Here is a 19,917-nt window from a genome sequence, read left to right as displayed (position 1 = left end):
ACAAGCATGGAATAGTCGGACCTGTCTTCCTAGGAATCTGTGGGGGCACGGGTGGCCCAGTCGTCTAAGGCGCCGCGATGCGCTGTGAAGAGTTGCGTCCCTTGGGCATGCCAGAAACCTATGATTGTGGGTTCGAATCCCGGTTCGCCCCGATTATGTTTCTAGGTTTGTCAGCACCATACCCGTGCTCGTGGGTTTCACCGAAGTGGTAAATGTCTGAGACCTGCATCACTTCGGGCTTTCCTCCCACATTAAGCTGACACGCCTTGATATAACTGGAATACTGTTAAAAGCGGCGTTAAACCCAACTCACTCACTCACACTCACTCACTCCTAGGAATCTGTACGGGGAAGAGTGCACAGTTACGTTGGTCTACATGATAAATCAAGGTTATTGTTTCGATCAAGGTTATTGTTTCGATAGGAAGAAGAACTGTTATTAAAATTCTGTCAAAGTTTGGTGGTTTATTGTTCGTTCATCACCTGCAAAGCATTTGAAACATTTGAGATAGGATAAACACAGTTGGTTGACAGCCTCTATTTGACAACAAAAACCAAACAACATGGATTCATCGCAACATAAACATGACAATGTTAACAAAAGCTATATAAATTTGTCCGTCAATACCATTTTCTTTGACTTCCTTTGATATGATTCACGCGACTCAAGTCTGAAATTGAAAATGCAGTTAAAAATACATACATAATATAAACGATGCTTACGAATAAATGTTTATAATGTTTGACAGATCTGGTGCGTGATTGACAGTGCTCAGTACAAACAAGGGGAACAGAAGGCCTACGGGATACATGGCAAAACACTGGACAAGAAAGGCATGGGCAAGTTTGGAAATATATGCGTACATGAATATAGTTTAGTTTCATTTCATCTCTCAAGCCACTGATGACGCTAACGACTCATTGTGCATCTCCATGGATGAGGTTACAGCAGAGGGATATCATTTTGTGCATATTGGCCTACATTTGGACAACAAATTCCGTTACTTCAAAAGAACATAAAAATATACCATGCTTATTCGTTTTGAAACATTGTAAACAGAAATACGCTTTTACTATGTGCACCCAACTATGTTCGGACAATATAGTAACCTAACAAATTAAAACAATATGTCAAACATGTAAGAAAAATCCACGAATGTGCTGTTTAAAGGCACCATGATGTTACAGGTATGGTAAATTTGAGAAACCTTCACGGCAACTGTGCTCCCCAGACAATGGATTTCAAATAAAGTGTCCACAACTGTTTCAGAAGAAAGCAAATTGATCGTAATCTGGATAATACGAACCATACAGCTTTGAAATAAAAGGGACAAAACCATTTCCATGTTAACGTTGTTACTAATCATAAGACATTTCTGGTAAAAGCATAGTCCTTTCTACAATTTTGACTGAATCATAATCACGTGTTTATGAATCAGTATGAATTAGTGATGATGCCAGGTGAGACACTTATCACTATCACAGCTGGGTATACAACAAATCAAATGTAAAGATAGTCCTGGCTCCCTGAGATCGTGTTTACGTGTTCAGAGAGTAAAAAGTGTTAACCTCCATTTATACCTATATAGCTCTGTACATCAGTAGGGGGCACGGGGGGCCCAGTCGTTTAAGACGCCGCAATTCTCTGTGCAGAGTTGCGTCCCTTGGACACGCCAGAAACCTATGATTGTGGGTTCGAATCCCGGTTCGCCTCGATTATGTTTCTAGATTTGTCAGCACAATACCCGTGCTCGTGGGTTTCATCGAAGTGGAAAACGTCTAAGACCTCCACCACTTCGGGCTTTCCTCCCACATTAAGCTGAGACGCCGTGATATAACTGGAATACTGTTAAAAGCGGCGTTAAACCCAACTCACTCACTCACTGTACATAAGTAAGGGGAATACCCAGACATTTATAAAGAAACAACCATACTCCCAGGCGCTGTACTAATTTGGAACTTTAAATTTGAAAACTTCGTTGAAGTTTTAATCTTTTAAGAAAACATGATGAGACAAGGTGTCCGTTAGAATCAACGCTAAAAACATAAAAACGTTTTTTTTGTTGGAAATGGTTTGTACCAAATATCTTCTGAATCATCTGAGATGATCCAAAATATTTTTCTTAATTTTTGACGAGAATGTCCGTGATGTTTTAAGAGCATGTCCATTTGTGACATATCTAGCAGTTTTATACACTCAAGCGGCAGTGGGGAACACACAAGGTAGAAGCTTAGGTTCATGGACACTTTCTGGCATGATGTCTTACAAATAGGATCGTACGTGATACTTATTTGCAAATATGTGTTATTTCAAATAGTTTATTCACTGATGAGGAACTTCGCAACTTACTTATTTACAATATTGCTGTTATCCAACTTTTCATCCTCGTCATCCATTGGTTGAACTTGAGTTCCAGTTGACCTTCGACCCTGAATAACATTTCGAAAGAATCAGTTTGTGATGACTCAATTGAAAAATCATGTCGTATTGCTCCTTATATGTCAGAGAATGAGTTGTGTTTTACGCCGTTCTGAACAGTTATATCACGTGTGCCATCTTAATTTCAGAGGAATGTGACGTCACAGGTCGTGGACGTTACCGCTTTGGTAAAACCCACGAGAACGGGTAAAGTGTAATCTGAGAATCACAGACACGAGTCGCAACAGTGAACATCATAGGTCGGCGGTATATGCACGTATTACAAGCTTGAATTATGATTACATTTTCTGGCACTGGTTTACATATTTTCAATCCCATATCGTATTTTACGAAAACATAAAAGCGACAAAACCATTTCAATATTTATCAGAAATCTCTGCTAAAAGCAGAGTCGATTGTACAATTGCGACTATATCATGAACACGTGTTTATGAATCTCTATCAAATAATGATGACACCAGGTGTTTGGTAGAAGGCGAGCGTCTCCTGTCCTACCGGTGGCAACCAGACGCACTTAAGAAGGTATGCCAATTGTTCCCCTGTAGAACATGGGAACACATAGTAAAAGTCAAAATAGAGAAATCCATTGGTCATTATTTTGGTCACTGATGCGTCAAATTTGAAAATGTCATCCACCTGTTTACCATGAAACCTTTTGAAAGCTTTACTGAGGCCTTGAATGTTGTAACCTTGATCAAACAACTTTGGAGCAAGAGTCTGACGCTCTTGAAATCTTGGAAGAAAGAGCATGCTCGAGTGTACCTCAAAAGTAGACACCGGCTTGATCTGCAGAAACATTGCTCGAAATAACGGGAAAAGTGACTATGAGAAGGATGAAGTTATCCCACAGAAACTGAATTAACTTTTATTCAGTCACATAAAATGCCAGCACATTTTCGTGATGAATATTCTGTCGAATATCACGATATCTGCCAAGTATAATGAACGACCACCTGTCAGACACCATGAAGGCCTGTCCAGCAAACATAATGAACGACCACCTGTCAGGCACCTTTATAGTCTGTCCCGCAAACATATTGAACGACCACCTGTCAGACACCATGAAGACCTGTTCAGCGAACATAATGAACGACCACCTGTCAGACACCATGAAGACCTGTCCAGCAAACATATTGAACGACCAACTGTCAGACACCATGAAGACCTGTTCAGCAAAAATAATGAACGACCACCTGTCAGACACCTTCATAGTCTGTCCAGCAAACATAATGAACGACCACCTGTCAGACAACTTTATGGTCTGTCCAGCAAACATAATGAACGACCACCTGTCAGACATCACGAAGACCTATCCAGCAAACATAATGAACGACCACCTTTCAGACACCATGAAGACCTGTCCAGCAAACATAATGAACGACCACCTGTCAGACACTGTTAAGGCCTGTCCAGCAAACATAATGAACGACCACCTGTCAGGCACCTTTATAGTCTGTCCTGCAAACATATTGAACGGCCACCTGTCAGACACCATGAAGACCTGTCCAGCAAACATATTGAACGACCACCTGTCAGACACCATGAAGACCTGTTCAGCAAAAATAATGAACGACCACCTGTCAGACACCTTCATAGTCTGTCCAGCAAACATAATGAACGACCACCTGTCAGACAACTTTATGGTCTGTCCAGCAAACATAATGAACGACCACCTGTCAGACACCACGAAGACCTATCCAGCAAACATAATGAACGACCACCTTTCAGACACCATGAAGACCTGTCCTGCAAACATAATGAACGACCACCTTTCAGACACCATGAAGACCTGTCCAGCAAACATAATGAACGACCACCTGTCAGACACCACGAAGACCTGTCCAGCAAACATATTGAACGACCACCTCTCAGACACCATTATGGTTTGTCCAGCAAACATATTGAACGACCACCTGTCAGACACCTTCATAGTCTGTCCAGCAAGCATAATGAACGACCACCTGTCAGACACCATTATGGTTTGTCCAGCAAACATAATGAACGACCACCTGTCAGACACCACGAAGACCTAACCAGCAAACATAATGAACGACCACCTTTAAGACACCATGAAGACCTGTCTAGCAAACACAATGAACGACCACCTGTCAGACACTGTTAAGGCCTGTCCAGCAAACATAATGAAGGCCCATCCGTGAATGCCATGAAGGAGTTTACATCACGAAGGACCATATTTTAACATCATAAGGGCCAATATTGAAATATCAGGAGGACCATAGTTTAACATCATGAAGGACCATTTTTGAACATCACGAGGGACCATATTTTAATGTCATGAAAGACCATATTTTAACATCATGAAGGACCACATTTTAACATCATGAAGGATCATATTTTAACATCAAGAACCAGCTGTAAAATATCATTGATCAAATATCATCAACGGCTGTCAAAATCTCAATTTGTCAGACATTATGAAGGGCAATGTGTCAGACATTATGAAGGGCAATGTGTCAGACATTATGAAGTGCAATGTTTCAGACATTATGAAGGGCAATGTGTCAGACATTATGAAGGGCAATGTGTCAGACATTATGAAGGGCAATGTGTCAGACATTATGAAGGGCAATGTGTCAGACTTTATGAAGGGCCATGTGTCAGAAGGGCAATGTGTCAGACATTATGAAGTGCAAGTTGTCAAACAATATGAAGGGCAATGTGTCAGACATTATGAAGTGCAATGTGTCAGACATTATGAAGTGCAATGTGTCAGACATTATGACTGTGTCAAAATCATGACCGACTATCCAACGAACACCATAAAGGAACATCTGTGAAAGAATAAATACCATCATTCAAATATCCCGGATATTCTTTTACGCCGCTTTTAGCACTCTTCTACCAATATCACGGCGGGGGACATCACAAATGGACCTCACAAGGTTTACCCATGTCGGGGGTACGCTTTAACTATTTAGAGTGCACGCGGGTCATAAGGTTTTGTTCTGCTCTGGGCCCTGTTCCACAAAGCGATCGTAAGTCTACGTTAAAGTATCTTAGTTACAATCACCATAGCGCTACGATCGCTTTGTAGAATAGAATTTCGGTCACACACTCGAACTACGTACTCCTTTGGACCAGAGAAATAGTTCGACAAATCGGGGTACTCGACCTTATTAAGGTCTGGCCTAACCATCAGAAAGAAAACGTTCTACATCTTTCACATTTTGAAACTAATAATGAATATTTTGAAAACATGATGAGAAGAAATAAAAACAGAAAATTCTTTATTCTGCATCAATATGAGAGAGCCTGGGATGTGTATACTTCTCGGGGTACTGATAAGGTAAATGCATGTACATTGAAATCGATCCTTTCACCTTGGTATTAATGAGTATGTCACACGGGCGTAAATCTGTCCAGTCGCAAATCAATATCATTATCGATAATAATCGATAATGTTCAGATGCACCTGCATAAAGCGTATGTCAATGTCACCTGGCAACACCTGGCAAACGAGTTCGGAATCTGCCATACGCATCTGTGACACAAGCTTTGCGCTTATACATGTGTCAGGCTGCAATACATGAAAGGGCTATCGATATTATAACAGTTAACAAAACAGCATATACTATCGTCTATTGTGAGAAGATTTTTACATGTGGCATGAGCTGATATTATTTTACCATTTGTGTCTGATATTCATATTCAGCCATATAGATGTTTACTAAACCGTATCCATAACATTGTCATAACATTATTCCATTATTTTCTTTAATAAAATATAGAAACGCATTTTTTAAATATAATTTATTGCAGTGTACAGTTTCCATATGAGAGGGGGCGGTCGGGTAGCCTAGTGGTTAAAGCGTTCGCTCGTCACGCCGAAGACCCGGGTTCGATTCCCGACATGGGTACAATGTGTGAAGCCCATTTCTGGTATCCCCCGCCGTGATATTGCTGGAATATTGCTAAAAGCGGCGTAAAACCATACTCACTCACTCACTCACTCATTCCATATGAGCGACGTATGTGCATATACCTGTTGACATGATGCTGTGTAAAAGGGCGTTAAATCACTGTTCCAGTTTGAAATGTAGCTTAAAGAAAAGGGATCATTTATGGCGAAGTATTATTTCTGGCAACTAAAAACATCACGAGAACAAACTATTATCTGACGGATGTAATACTTTAACAGTAGCCAAAAATAAATTAGACAACCTTCGTTTAAGACTTCAGTGCCAAATAAAATTTAAATATTTAAATATACAACCATGAATTTATTTCAACCTACTGCCAGTCGAATATCATAAATACTTAAAAAGTGCTGCCATTCCTCAGTCCTGTAAAATGCGAACGAAAATTAGACATTGTCATAATATGGAGGTAGATTTGGGAAATTATGTCAACTTCACACCCTGTTGACGTTACAGTGACGTCATATTACTTTAACCTCCTCTGTGGCGGAGTAGTGGATGGCGCGTCTATCCGGAGAAATAAAGTGATTTGATTAACTGGTCTGGGCATACCAAAAGACCTTAAAAGATGGTACATGTTGTTACCGTGCCTGGCGCTCGGACTAAAGGGACTAAAGCAAGGACTGGTCGGCACGGAGTCAGTATGAGGTGTCTGAGTGAGCTAGCACTATGAAACCGGCACACGTCCGGACTGGTACAAGCAGTCATATACACGTGCATGCACGTCGCTATTTGAGTGAAATAATCAATCTGCGTTTCACCGTCGGTTATCCAGGTTGTCTGCATCCTCTTATGCTACATATCCTGGCACCATTCGTTACCAAACTCCATCGCTCCTATATCTAACAAAGTTTCCGGTTAATTCGACTGGATTTTTTTCAGCTTCCTTTCGCACGAATCAGACTCAAAACGAACTTATAGTTACGATTTCTTTTCTTTGTTTGCTTGTTTGTTTGTTGTTTAACGCCATACACAGCAATATTCCAATTATATGACAGCGGTCTGTAAGTAGTCTAGGCTGGACCAGACAATCTAGTGATTGACATCATCAGCATCGATCTACGCAATTTGGATACGATGCATATGACGTTCGTCAACCAAACTTAATCAGATTCCATTCATAAGAATGCGCATATTTGGATTCTCAAACAACCATGCTGAATTAATTTTTCCTTGAGTTATTGTAAACTGTATTAAATAGACAAACTAGATCACTTTATATTCAGAAGACTGCATTCACTGAGGGCCATATTTTAACATCAAGAAGGACCATATTTTAACATCATGAAGGACCATATTTTAATATCATGAATGATCATATTTTACATCAGGAAGAACCATATTTCAACATCAGGAAGTACCATGTTTTAACGTTCTGGTCGTGTGATACAGATTCGAACCTGCTTTCATTTCTAAATAGCCACACTCCCAGGCGATGCGCTCGGTAATATTCAACCGCTATAAGGCAGCCTGTACATAATCGAGTCTGGACCAGACAATCACGTGATTGTTATCATGAAAATGACGATGACACGCAATCAACCAAGTCACCGAGCATGACCCTTGATTCATTCAGCCTCCGTCTCCACGGGGATGCATCGTGTGAAGTGAGTAGGTCAAACGCCCTTCTGTCCGTGAACGAGTTCAATGTCACATCGTCAAGTGAATCGGTGCAAGATGTTATCGTTTTAGAGAATGTGGGCTACAAATACATATCTGTCTGGGTGATATGATACATGTTATCTTCTATCATAGTTAGGTGATATAAATGTTATCTCCTAGTTTGATGTGGCATGGTTATATCGGGACGATAACAAAGGGACACACATTTGATACATTACGAATGAAGACAGAAGATGTGGTGCACATGAAATATGCTGAGTAGAGCGCGTATTCTTCAATTTTCGCAATATTTTGTAGGCAGGAAAAGTCGCATTAATCCAACTCTCATGCTGTGTCGTAAATGTGGATTGAGCGGTTAAAATGTCTGCTGAGTTTTGTTATTATTTAGCGTGAAACGTTGGCGTACAACGTTGGTAAGTAATGAATGGGTGACTGGATAATCTTTTACGCTGACTCAATATTCACCTTTATCACGGCGGCACTTAAATTGTCAAATATGGGCGAGGGAAACCGATGGTTGATAGCATGAGCAGTGATCAACAACATTGGGGAACGATTACACGCCATCAATCCGGTCGCACCTTAACAGGAATACCTTAATAGCATGCAACAGGAATGCTGCCCTCCCTTGGTACAATCGTTAGGTGACTCTTGTGTAAAATAGGTGTAGGAAAAGTAAGTGAGTTTGGCTACAGGTATTTAGTCAACCAGGACTTTGCTTGCTTTGGAAACGTGAATGCATCATTTCTGAAGAAATTTCAACACAGAGACCCCTAATTTTAAAATCTTCATGTTTCAACAAAGTGGAGTCCATTTTTATAGTATACATTAAAATATTTTATTCATGATATCGACATGTAATTTATATTCTCTTTTTAATTGCCATGAGGGGAGCATGTTAGAATAATACAAATCAGATTCCTTCAAATCATTGTTTTAAAAATAGTTTCAGAATTTGTTTCTTCTTCTCGACGAAATATGCACCCAAGACTCACGCATTTACTGTCCAAGGAAAGATTACCCATATCCCGTCGTTGTCACTAGTTAAAGCTTCAAAACTCTTCGCCGAGATTATGATTTGGTCACCGTCTTGGGGGGGGGGGGGGCAGTATTTGCACTAAGTAGCAATTCGGAAACTGTTATCCTATGATTTGTAGAGTTTCGCGGCTTTTGAAAATAAATTCCTTGTGTGTAGTGACCCGAACGCTCTTAAACTTGAAAATCCGTGACTATTTCAAACTGCTGCTGCTCCGTGACCTGCCAATCTTTACTTACAGGGGCGGTCGGGTAGCCTAGTGGTTAAAGCGTTCGTTCGTCACGCCGAAGACCCGGGTTCGATTCCCGACATGGGTACAATGTGTGAAGCCCATTTCTGGTGTCCCCCGCCGTAATATTGCTGGAATATTGCTAAAAGCGGCGTAAAACCATACACACTCACTCACTTACTCTATACTTTCACTCTTAACGAGAATGATCCGACGTATGCTGAACAGCAGGAAACACTATGCTGATTAGATTGTGAAAATATCCGACTGCCATTTGTCTTGTCTTGTAAGAGAGATAGCCATTATCATGTAAGACAATCGTCACACATCCACCCTCACATGCGTGTATATCCCAAGGTCAGAGTGACAGAGTGACACACGGAGTCGTGTGACCACGCGACCTTCACATCACCTGCCTGCCATGAGGTACTTTCAGCTATCAGTGCCATTGAGATAAAAGGTTCACTCGGTTCATACTATTCTCATCTTTGACATGGGATCTTATTGAAAATTATAAGTTGTCCATGAACATTCTTGAAAAAAAAGAATTATGTTTCAGACCTTGGAAATAAAAGAAATTTGCCGGCCACAAGAACGACATTGTTTCAAGGTGGTTTTCTTAAAAACAAATCAGGCTCATAGTTTAAAAAGAAAATATCTAATCTCAATACAATAGCGGATTCTACCATTCGTGATGTTAAATAATCCAAGCTATGAAGTTGGATTTAAGTCATAGTGTCTTTTCTCACTTTTAAAATATCCACAATTGTAGTGTGTTTTTTAAAAGAATTTGCAGTTTCAAGTGTATGTTCATTACCTCTATTAGAAATATTACGCATGTTTTTTCGAATATATCCGAGGCATGAACACACATGAACGATTGATCAAATCGAATGCATGACAAACACCTCAGGTATGATCGAATTCTCACACGTTATGGTTGTATACACCTCAGGCATGATCTTATTCTCACACGTTATGGTTGTATACACCTCAGGTAGATCGAATTCTCATACCTTATGGTTGTATACACCTCAGGCATGATCTAATTCTCATACGTTAGGGTTGTACGTAGTTTAATCCAGCAAAAGCATTTACTTGGAGCCAATGGTTGCCAATGTAGGCCATTCTGGACAAAACATTCCGCCTTATGTCATAGCACGAATCGCGTACTGATATCTTATTATACTCGGGAAAATCACATATAATATATTCCCTATAGATGGAGAAAACAAAACAAGATTCAGAGCACTACTAGGACAGTGTATTTGATGGAAGACATAATAAGCAAATATATTTAGCAGGTTCCTGACATTACAAAATATATGGAATGGCAAAGCGATGATTTTGCAATGCGATGATAAGACAATGATAGTGCAAGGATTAAGGGAGGTCTAGAGCTTTACGTTTTCCTTATCTTGTCCCTTCTCTTTCTCAAGCTCGTCTTCTTCTTCCTTCATCGGCGCATCTGATCGTGGTGAGTCTGGCTGTCGCGCCTTCAACTTGGACGCTAGACTGGCATGTGCTAGTCGGATGGAAAGGGTCAGACACACTAAGCCCGTGATCCCAGCTGGAAGTATAAGTTTGTATATAGTAAACTACGGTTATAACGAACTCAAAGTGACCACTTATTTTAGTTCTTTATAACCGTAGTTCGTTATAAGTATATATACAGCATATGTAGAAAAAACAAATGGCCGGGACTAAAAAATAAGTTCGTTATATCGGTCAGTTCGTTATAAGTGTGTTCGTTATAACCGTAGTTTACTGTACGAGGATATATATATATATTTTTTTTTAATTTGTAGTTTACACGATACAGTATACGGCGTTTCCATTGGACGAGAGGTCGATCACCCGACCGCGAAATTGACGTTCATAAGTGTATGAACGACACAATTTGACGTCATACGTTTTATCAAGAGACCGTGTTCTTGAAATGACGTAAACACTGACGGAATACTTCCACATTCCTCGGGAAAGCCCTGAGAATTCTCTTCGCAAGCAAATATGTTTCTAAAACAACTCGAGGCCCAATCTGTTCATAAAACCCCATTGGATGCTAGTGTGAAGGGTACTGATCGTTTTAATGACATGCCCACGGTGCATACGACTAGGTACCTATTCTGTCTGAAGATGCACACAGTGTGCTCATGTGATAGTTGCACTAGTACATACATATGGTGCAGACCCCCGAGGCAGCAGACTGGGCCAGACACAGAAAGGCGATACCCATTGACTCCAACTTCTCTTTCAGCTTCCCTTCCATAATTGCGGCTGTGGTGGAACTTGGGATTTCATCGCTCTTCTTGAACTCCCTGTTGGAGGATGTACAGGAAAAGAAGTTTTAGTTGACGAGAGATCATCATTCGGACTGAATGTTTAAGAAGTTTGCATCCTTGACGTTTGTCAATCGTTCAACGCCCCTTTCAGCAGTACTTTGATTGTGTTGTTTTGTGTTGGTAGATATCGAATCACAACGCCAGAGGATAACCAGTCTCGATTATCCTTTGAAGCAGATTCTATTCGGCGTAAAATGCAAATAGGATGAAATTTATATGATATTGGACCACTGAAAACCAGTGATGACGCTAGGTGGTCGTGAAAAAGGTAGGCATAACTCACTCTCTCTCTCTCTCTCTCTCTCTCTCTCTCTATCTCTCTCTCTCTCTCTCTCTCTCTCTCTCTCTCTCTCTCTCTCTCCTCTCTCTCTCTCTCTCTCTCTCAGGACTCTGTATGTGTGTAGGGTGGTGGTGGGTGGGTGTGGATGTGGGGTGGGGGTGGGATGAAAGGCGGAGGGGGAGCGGGGTATAATTCTCATATTACACCCAACGTTTAGCATTAGGTGCAAGCGCTTTAGCCGGAAAGAACCTATTAATGACGGCGTGGGACGGTCATCATGCTACCAATCCCTGACGCGAATGTTTACAAGCCGCTGTGGCATACCTGGATTATTGCCGTATGCGGCGTAAAACAACAACAGGAGGTTACCTGAGATAGTATGCCCGGAAGTAGTCTTGCACGCGCACCACGCCCAGGGTGAACTCATACGCCATGATGATCACACACGGCGCGAGATACAGCATCACCTGCACCCACGTCATTCCAGTGAAGTCTGTTACCATAGTGATAGACCACAGTGCCAGGACATTTACAATCTGCGGGTGGAACATGTAAATTAGTACCTTAATCTTTAAGTATATTAAAAATGAGTGAGCGAGTGAGCGAAAAATGAGTTTACGTCACCGTCAACATACTTTCAGCTCAATGACGGTGGTCTGCTGGGGGATCACCTTGAGAAGGTGTGACCTCACTTTGAACTGTGTATTTTGGTAGCAGCTATAATGTGTTCTTGGGTGACAGAACGGGATATGGGTACAGCCTCTCTTTGATTTTCACGCATTGTTTCATTTGTAAGTTATAACTTTGCCACCAGACACAATATAACGGATTTCGAAATTCAATTCTGGGCTTCCTACAAACAATGCAAATGAGTTAGTAAGTGAGTTGGGTTTTACGCCGATTTTAACAGTATTCCAGTTATATCACGGCGTGTCAGCTTAATGTGGGAGGAAAGCCCGAAGTGATGCAGGTCTCAGACGTTTACCACTTCGGTGAAACCCACGAGCACGGGTATGGTGCTGACAAACCTAGAAACATAATCGGGGCGAACCGGGATTCGAACCCACAATCATAGGTTTCTGGCGTGCCCAAGGGACGCAACTCTGCACAGCGAATCGCGGCGCCTTAGACGCCTGGGCCCCCCGTGCCCCCCAATGCAAAACAATTGTAAAAGAGATTACCCTGTATGTAATATATGATATTATCTTTGACAAAAAAATAATATGCATTGTGAAAACTAAAACGTATTCTATTTGTCAGCCGTGATATACGTAAATAAAGTACTCACGTGTACTTGACACTTCAAACGGCCTCTTTTGTTACAAGAGGCTTTAACCGATAAAGTTTATCAGATCTCGAGAGGGGTATCAGTTTTTCATTTCTAACAACAACAATGCACTTGTATTTGACATGATAATGCTCATTGCATGTATTTCGTACATAGATGAAGAGATATTGACATTGTGACAAGGTAGACACAAGGCGACGTTTCGATAAAGATCCTTATACCGTTTTCAAGCAGACTGAACGAGGGACATAGTACAGAATATATATAGTCATCCGTCAACTTCCAAGTAATGCCTATCAAACAATTAATTGACATTTTGATATCGGGTGAGGTGAGGTGAAATTAGGTTTAACGTCGCGTCAAAGATTATTGCACATATATAGCGACATGCATGTACGTGTGTGTGTTTGTGTGGCTGCTTGTACTAGTCCGGACTGGTGCCGATTTATCGTGCTAGCACACTGAGATACCATGCCGCAGTTTAACATGAATACCCCACTCAGACACAGTATACTGTCTCCGAGCCGACCAGTCCTTGTTTTAGCACCTTAATGCCGGCAGGGTAACAACAAGTACCATCTTTTAACGTCTTTTGGTATGACGCGGCCGGGGATCGAACCCCGGACCTTCCGCTCTCCGGGCGGACGCTCTACCACTAGACCATGGAGGCGGTCTGTGATATCGGGAAGATCATTTGTTGTAAGTAAATGGGAGAACGGTAATTCAGTTATACCGGAGCGTGTCTTTTGTCTATATAAAAAATCATACTTTAAATATGATGATTTGTTACTTTATTTGAAAGTCCATAATTATATCCATATCATATCCATGTTTCCCCCAATTCCAAACGCATGGAGACATTTCATTGATAACGTCATACAATGCTATCATGTCAGGCAACGAAATTGAAATGTCGTGACGTCAGCACATTATTTCGGCTTTGTGACGATCTTTGACATGTTGTAAACTTAATTCCCAGTTTGATAGATACAGAACGCTGTATCTGTGACGGTTTGGCTTTAAATCTTTGAGTCTCTTCGTATCGACAAAATATTTGATATAGAATAAAGCACAAGCGATTTACGACAATAAGAGTTGCGCAGTGAACGCAAAACCATAGCGCAGACATATCCTTAATGTGGAACCGCCTCCGTGGTCTAGTGGTAGAGCGTCCGCCCGGAGAGCAGAAGGTCCGGGGTTCGATCCCCGGCCGCGTCGTACCGTTAAAAGATGGTACTTGTTGTTACCCTGTCTGGCGCTCGGCTAAAACAAGGACTGGTCGACTCTGAGTCAGTATACTGTGTCTGAGTGGGGTATACATGTTAAACTGCGGCATGCTATCTCAGTGAGCTAGCACTAAAATCGGCATCAGTCCGGACTAGTACAAGCAGCCACACACACACATGCATGCACGTCGCAATATAAGTGCAATAATCTTTGACGCGACGTTAAACACAATTTCACCTCACCTCACCTCCTTAATGTGGAGGAATGTCCGATGAGACACGTTTACCTCTCTTGTGAAACCCACGAACACGGGTATAGTGCTGTCAGATCGCGGATCATAATCGGAGGAAACTGGTGCTTTAACCACGAACAGCCTAATAATTACCAGACGCAACTCTGTACAGCGAATTGTGATACTTTAGCCCCGTAAGCCACCCGTGCCACAATCGTCAATGATGTGCTCAGATGCACTGATACCGCGGTGTTCCCGACTTGGTTATCTGAATCAGTCTCAGTTAGCTCACCTTATCACAGAAGGCGTCCATGAAGCCCCCCAGGAGAGGGTCATCCACCTGTCCCAGTGTCCGTCTCTGGACTTTGGCCACAATGCCGTCCAAATGGTCCAGAAAGTCGTGCAGCAGGACCAGCAGAAACGCCGTCCAACAGTAGTCATACCTGAACGTTAAACATACTTTAGACATGTATCACTCTCAATGATCCAGTGATTTAAACATATGTCCACACTGTGATGACCATCTGGTTTGTTGTGTTGCCTTAACTTCGTTTGAAAAGTGGCTTCACCCTCCCCACGTCTCTCATCACAAAGATCCGCAATAATGTCTTTCGCAATTTGTGTAATCTGGTAAGGAGGGTGTTTTCAGTGTTATGTCATTCGAATCGGACAAAGTTTGTTTGCCTGTTTGTTGAACGCCGCAACATCCCAGCTGTATGGCGGGGGTCTGTAAATAATCGAGTCTTGCATAGACAATCCAGTGATTGGCAGCATGAGCATTGATCCACGGAACTGGGACACGATAACATGCAGCAACCAAGTCAGTGAGCCTGACCACCCGATCTTTTATGACAAGATTGGGTTGCTGAAGACCAGTTTTAACCCTGATCGTCATGGGGAGAAACAAGCATGGGTTGCTGAAGACCAATTCTAACCCGGATTTTCCCGGGTCACATACCAACGTGACCCTTCAATAATGACGCTTAGTATAATAAAAAGTGTATTTCAAATATGGCTTTAGAGAAGATTACATGCCTGCCAATAACCCTGATACTCACTTGAGACAGGCGGCGATAGGGATGACCAGAACTGTTCTTGCCCACGACACGATGTTGGCGGAGAAGACAGTGTAATCCTGACCTTTGACCTGTACAGACCTTGGCACACGTTCCACTGCTGGTGACAGCGCCGTCTGGAGGGGAGTGTACACATATGTGTCGTACCTGTCCACCTACATGGTAGCAATACTTATTTCACTGAACGTGTTACTTTTCATTTTTATTATGAGTATGTGAATCGTTGACGCTGCAGTCTTCCAGCCAGCAAAGTCACGGTGGTCTGTGTATCATAATATAGTAGTAGTAGTAGTAGTAGTAGTTGTACTACTACTACTACTAATAATAATAATAATAAGTAGTAGTTGTTTTGTTTGTTTGTTGTTTAACGCGGCACTCAGCAATATTTCAGCCGATCCCGTAAGTCGCCTCTTACGACAAGCATGGTCGCCTTTTACGACAAGCATGGTCGCCTTTTACGGCAAGCATGGGTTGCTGAAGACCTATTCTACCCCGGATCTGCACGGGTCACTTAAATACTGTTCAAAGCAGGGTTAAACCAAGCACCCTAACTCACGTGAGCGTACATGTAGATTCTACACCCAGGAGCGTATTAAAGGACGGCTCGTATTTGATGGAATGTAATTATAGTTCCCAATGACGATCAACGCCATCAGGTGGTAATCAAACGCGATCAGCTACATTGCACATGACAGAACCTTGCCTGGGGCTCGTCCAAGCATGTACTGTGCTCGATATTTATGAATTATTTTATCAAATCAACTGAAATGCAATCGAAAATATATTGGTTTTTTTACTTTCTGTACAATTGTGTGTGAAGACCATTTGGAAATTACACGGCAGTAGATTTTCGATCATGATACATGATACATGATAAACAGCGCGTCCAGCCATTAATTGGCTAATGAGACACTAACACTAGTACACATATGGGATGCAAATAGTACCTTATAACAACTTGAATATGAAATACGTTATGTCATTGTTTGCACATCTAAATAGTGTTGAAGCTAAACGATTTTCAAGTTTCATATCATTATAACCGCAAAGGAAACGTCACCCCAAGTAATATTGCATGAAAAGATGTCATTAAAATATCTGGGTAATTTTTGTCAAAGTTTCTAAAATTTAACATTACCTTGTCCGGAAAAACGAAATTTGATGATACAAAAAACAAAGCGGGTGACAATAAACCGACCGCCCAAACGCATCACAGCAACGGCCATGTTAACCCGATGCACGTGAGTTCCGTGCAAATTTAAATGCACATGCGTTCCCCCATTTCTTGCCCTATAAAGATCGATCCAGATCGGATAACTTTCATTCGTTATTGAATTGATACCACATGCCACGATTGACAAGAAATCAGAGACACCAAGCCCTTGGACGATTTCAAGCTGGACAAACCGCCCGGCAAGTAGCCATTTCATGTCCACGTAAGGACCATATGCAGACTTCAGCAACGGTACCAGACCACCAACACTACAGATGACCGATCACGTAGTGGAAGACCAAGAGTCACCACCCGACGTCAGAATCGTCAGACTGTGCGACAGCATCTTCAAGATCGCTTTGTTACTGCTGCGGAAACTGCTCGACAGACCATGGGGACACAGCACCCACACATCAGTGCGGACACCGTGCGTCGACGATTGACGAGCAGACACCACCATTCTGCCACCACGTCATCGCCGGGGCCGTCTTCAGTGGGCAACACAGCACCAGCATTGGCGCCACCAGCAGTGGAGAAGAGTCCACTCCTCAGACGAGAGTCGTTACTGTATCTCAACAGCAGATGGCAGAGAGAGAGAGAGAGACTGGCGACGCCATGGGGAACATTATTCGGATGCTTGTGTTGTTGAGAGATACTCGTGGGGTGGTCCGAGCATCATGGTGCGGGGTGGAATTGGTCTTGCATAGAGGGTCGGCCCTGTGGTCTTCCAGAACATCGGTCCAGGGAGAGGCAATGGTGCCACAGCAGCTCGGTACATTGATCAAGTCTTGAGACCACACGCCATATCTCATTTGGCACGCTGCCGCAACCACGAGTTTCAGCATGAAAACGTCCGTGCCCACACTGCGAGAGAAACAAGAGACTTCCTCCAGCAGAATGGCATCAGAACCATGCAGTGGCCTGCCCTGAGTCCCGATTTAAATCCCATTGAGCACCTGTGGGACGAGATTCAAAGACGGCTGAATGACGTCCGACTGCGTCAGGCGTTCCTCAGAGTGTGGGCTCAAGTGCCTATGGCCTTCATCAACCGCCTCATCCATTCCATGTATCGACGTTGCACTGCAGTCATCAATGCACATGGCGAAAACAAGAGATACTGACTTGTGATACCATTTTCTCAGAGACTAGTGCTGTGTTTCACTTTAAGTACATTTGACACTTTAATTTCAACCTTCATGATCAGTTTTGCCAAGTTTCATCTTTTTAAGTATGTTTACAGTGTTTGGACAAATAAGGTTACTCATATATATCTATCCATGGTGACGTTTCTTTTGCGGTTTAGTATATAAACTTATCTTCATCATTGAAATGATCAAATTACGGATACTGTACAGATGCGGCTTTAACAAGATTAAAACACAGTGTATGTCTGTTCATATCACGGTGTTTCATTAAATGTGTCAGATGAAGGGTAACGGGTAGAGAAACAGTAGCAGCTGTACAGTCATACCTACCAAGACAAAGAGAAAACTCTCAATGAAGCGTGTGACGACGTCCAGCGGTGACAGTATTGCTCTGGATATCCCCATTATTGCTGCAACCTGAAATAAAGTATTTATTATTAAGTGGCACTTCAAGTTCCATCATTAGTGTCACTGCAACAGTAGTTAAAATAAATTGTATCCCAGCTTGCATTGCTGATTGGAGTTATAAAAGCTGTCGATGCTACCCATACTGCTGCAGCAACTACCTCTTTTTCATCAGCTACAAACGGAGCTGCCATATATTATTGCCACTGCCACAACAGATATCCACTAAAACCTATTGTTTTCTTGTAGAGTGAGTGAGTTGGGTTTAACGCCGCTTTTAACATCATTCCAGTTATATCGCGGCGTGTCAGCTAAAAGTGCGAGAAAAGCCCGAAGTGATGCAGGTCTCAGACGATTATCACTTCGGTGAAACCCACGAGCACGGTGCTGACAAACCTAGAAACATAATCGGGGCGAACCGAGTTTCGAACCCACAATCATAGGTTTCTGGTGCACCCAAGGGACGCAACTCTGTACAGCGAATTGTCGCGCCTCAGACGACTTGGCCACAGAGTAGGTCCAAGGACAAATACTCATTTCGAAGGATGGCACAGCCATCTGGACTCCAAAACGAACTCTGTTCATACAACTGTAATAAATGAACTACACCTCGCGTAAATGAAAATGTTCAAAACATTCAACACTTCCATGTTTATCAAAATACTATGAGCAAACTTACTAACAAACCTGGTCGCTCCGTGCATGTCCCATGCTGTGCGGATAGTGTTGTCCGTAGCCTATATCACGTGTAATGCATCAACAATGTGCTATGACTGCCGGTCTACAACAATACCTTCACGGACAATGAACAACAACATATGCTGTTGTGTGTACGCCACTATGAACCAAAACATGTGCCAGTCTGCCTTATCTATATTCGGTCTGCACAGATACAACACAGACAGGACTCGCTTCAGTGTATGGAAACAACTGTCCCTACACTATCAGGAAGACATTCCTTATCATGTTGACACTCATATTTCGGAAAGGATATGGTTTCATTAACTTGAAGGGATTTTGCTTTCGAATATACATTGAGATATCCGTATTTCGCACCCGCACCCGCATACGCACCCGCACTCGCACCCAAACAAAAACCAAAACCAAAACCCGGACTCGCACCCACACCCACACCCACACCCACACCCACACCCACACCCACACCAGCACCCAGACCCACACCCGCACCCGCACTCGCACCCACACCCAAACCATAACCCGCACCCGCACCCGCTGCCGCACCCGCACCCACACCCAAACCATAACCCAAACCATAACCCAAACCCAAACCCAAACCCAAACCCAAACCCGGACTCGCACCCACACCCACACCCACACCCACACCCACACCCACACCCACACCCGCACCCGCACTCGCACCCACACCCAAACCATAACCCAAACCCAAACCCAAACCCAAACCCACACGCACACCAACACCCG

The 19,917-nt window shown here is 42.6% G+C and overlaps 1 protein-coding gene across 3 annotated transcripts in view; it reads right to left on the bottom strand.

The window, feature by feature from the left end:
* LOC124142585 overlaps positions 1-19,917 on the bottom strand; it is a 30,544-nt gene that overhangs the window by 6,991 nt on the left and 3,636 nt on the right. Inside the window, exons 1-8 of one of the 3 annotated variants that reach the window (XM_046511153.2) lie at positions 19,154-19,303; positions 18,400-18,486; positions 15,694-15,866; positions 14,928-15,078; positions 12,258-12,424; positions 11,445-11,584; positions 10,673-10,836; positions 2,351-2,430 (exon numbers count right to left, since the gene is read on the bottom strand). In XM_046511153.2, the coding sequence (XP_046367109.2) occupies positions 2,351-2,430; positions 10,673-10,836; positions 11,445-11,584; positions 12,258-12,424; positions 14,928-15,078; positions 15,694-15,866; positions 18,400-18,474 (950 nt within the window). In that variant the 5' untranslated portion in view covers positions 18,475-18,486; positions 19,154-19,303. Of the gene's footprint in view, positions 1-2,350; positions 2,431-10,672; positions 10,837-11,444; positions 11,585-12,257; positions 12,425-14,927; positions 15,079-15,693; positions 15,867-18,399; positions 18,487-19,153; positions 19,304-19,917 lie in introns of those variants that run through there. The other 2 variants (XM_046511155.2, XM_046511154.2) reach the window with 2 other exon arrangements.

The sequence above is a fragment of the Haliotis rufescens genome, unplaced genomic scaffold (genome assembly GCF_023055435.1).
Source record: "Haliotis rufescens isolate VD_foot unplaced genomic scaffold, xgHalRufe1.0.p SCAF_19, whole genome shotgun sequence".
Lineage (NCBI taxonomy): Eukaryota > Metazoa > Mollusca > Gastropoda > Lepetellida > Haliotidae > Haliotis > Haliotis rufescens.
The sequence above is the reverse complement of the archived record's forward strand: the minus strand, read 5'-3'. Positions and strand labels throughout refer to the sequence as shown.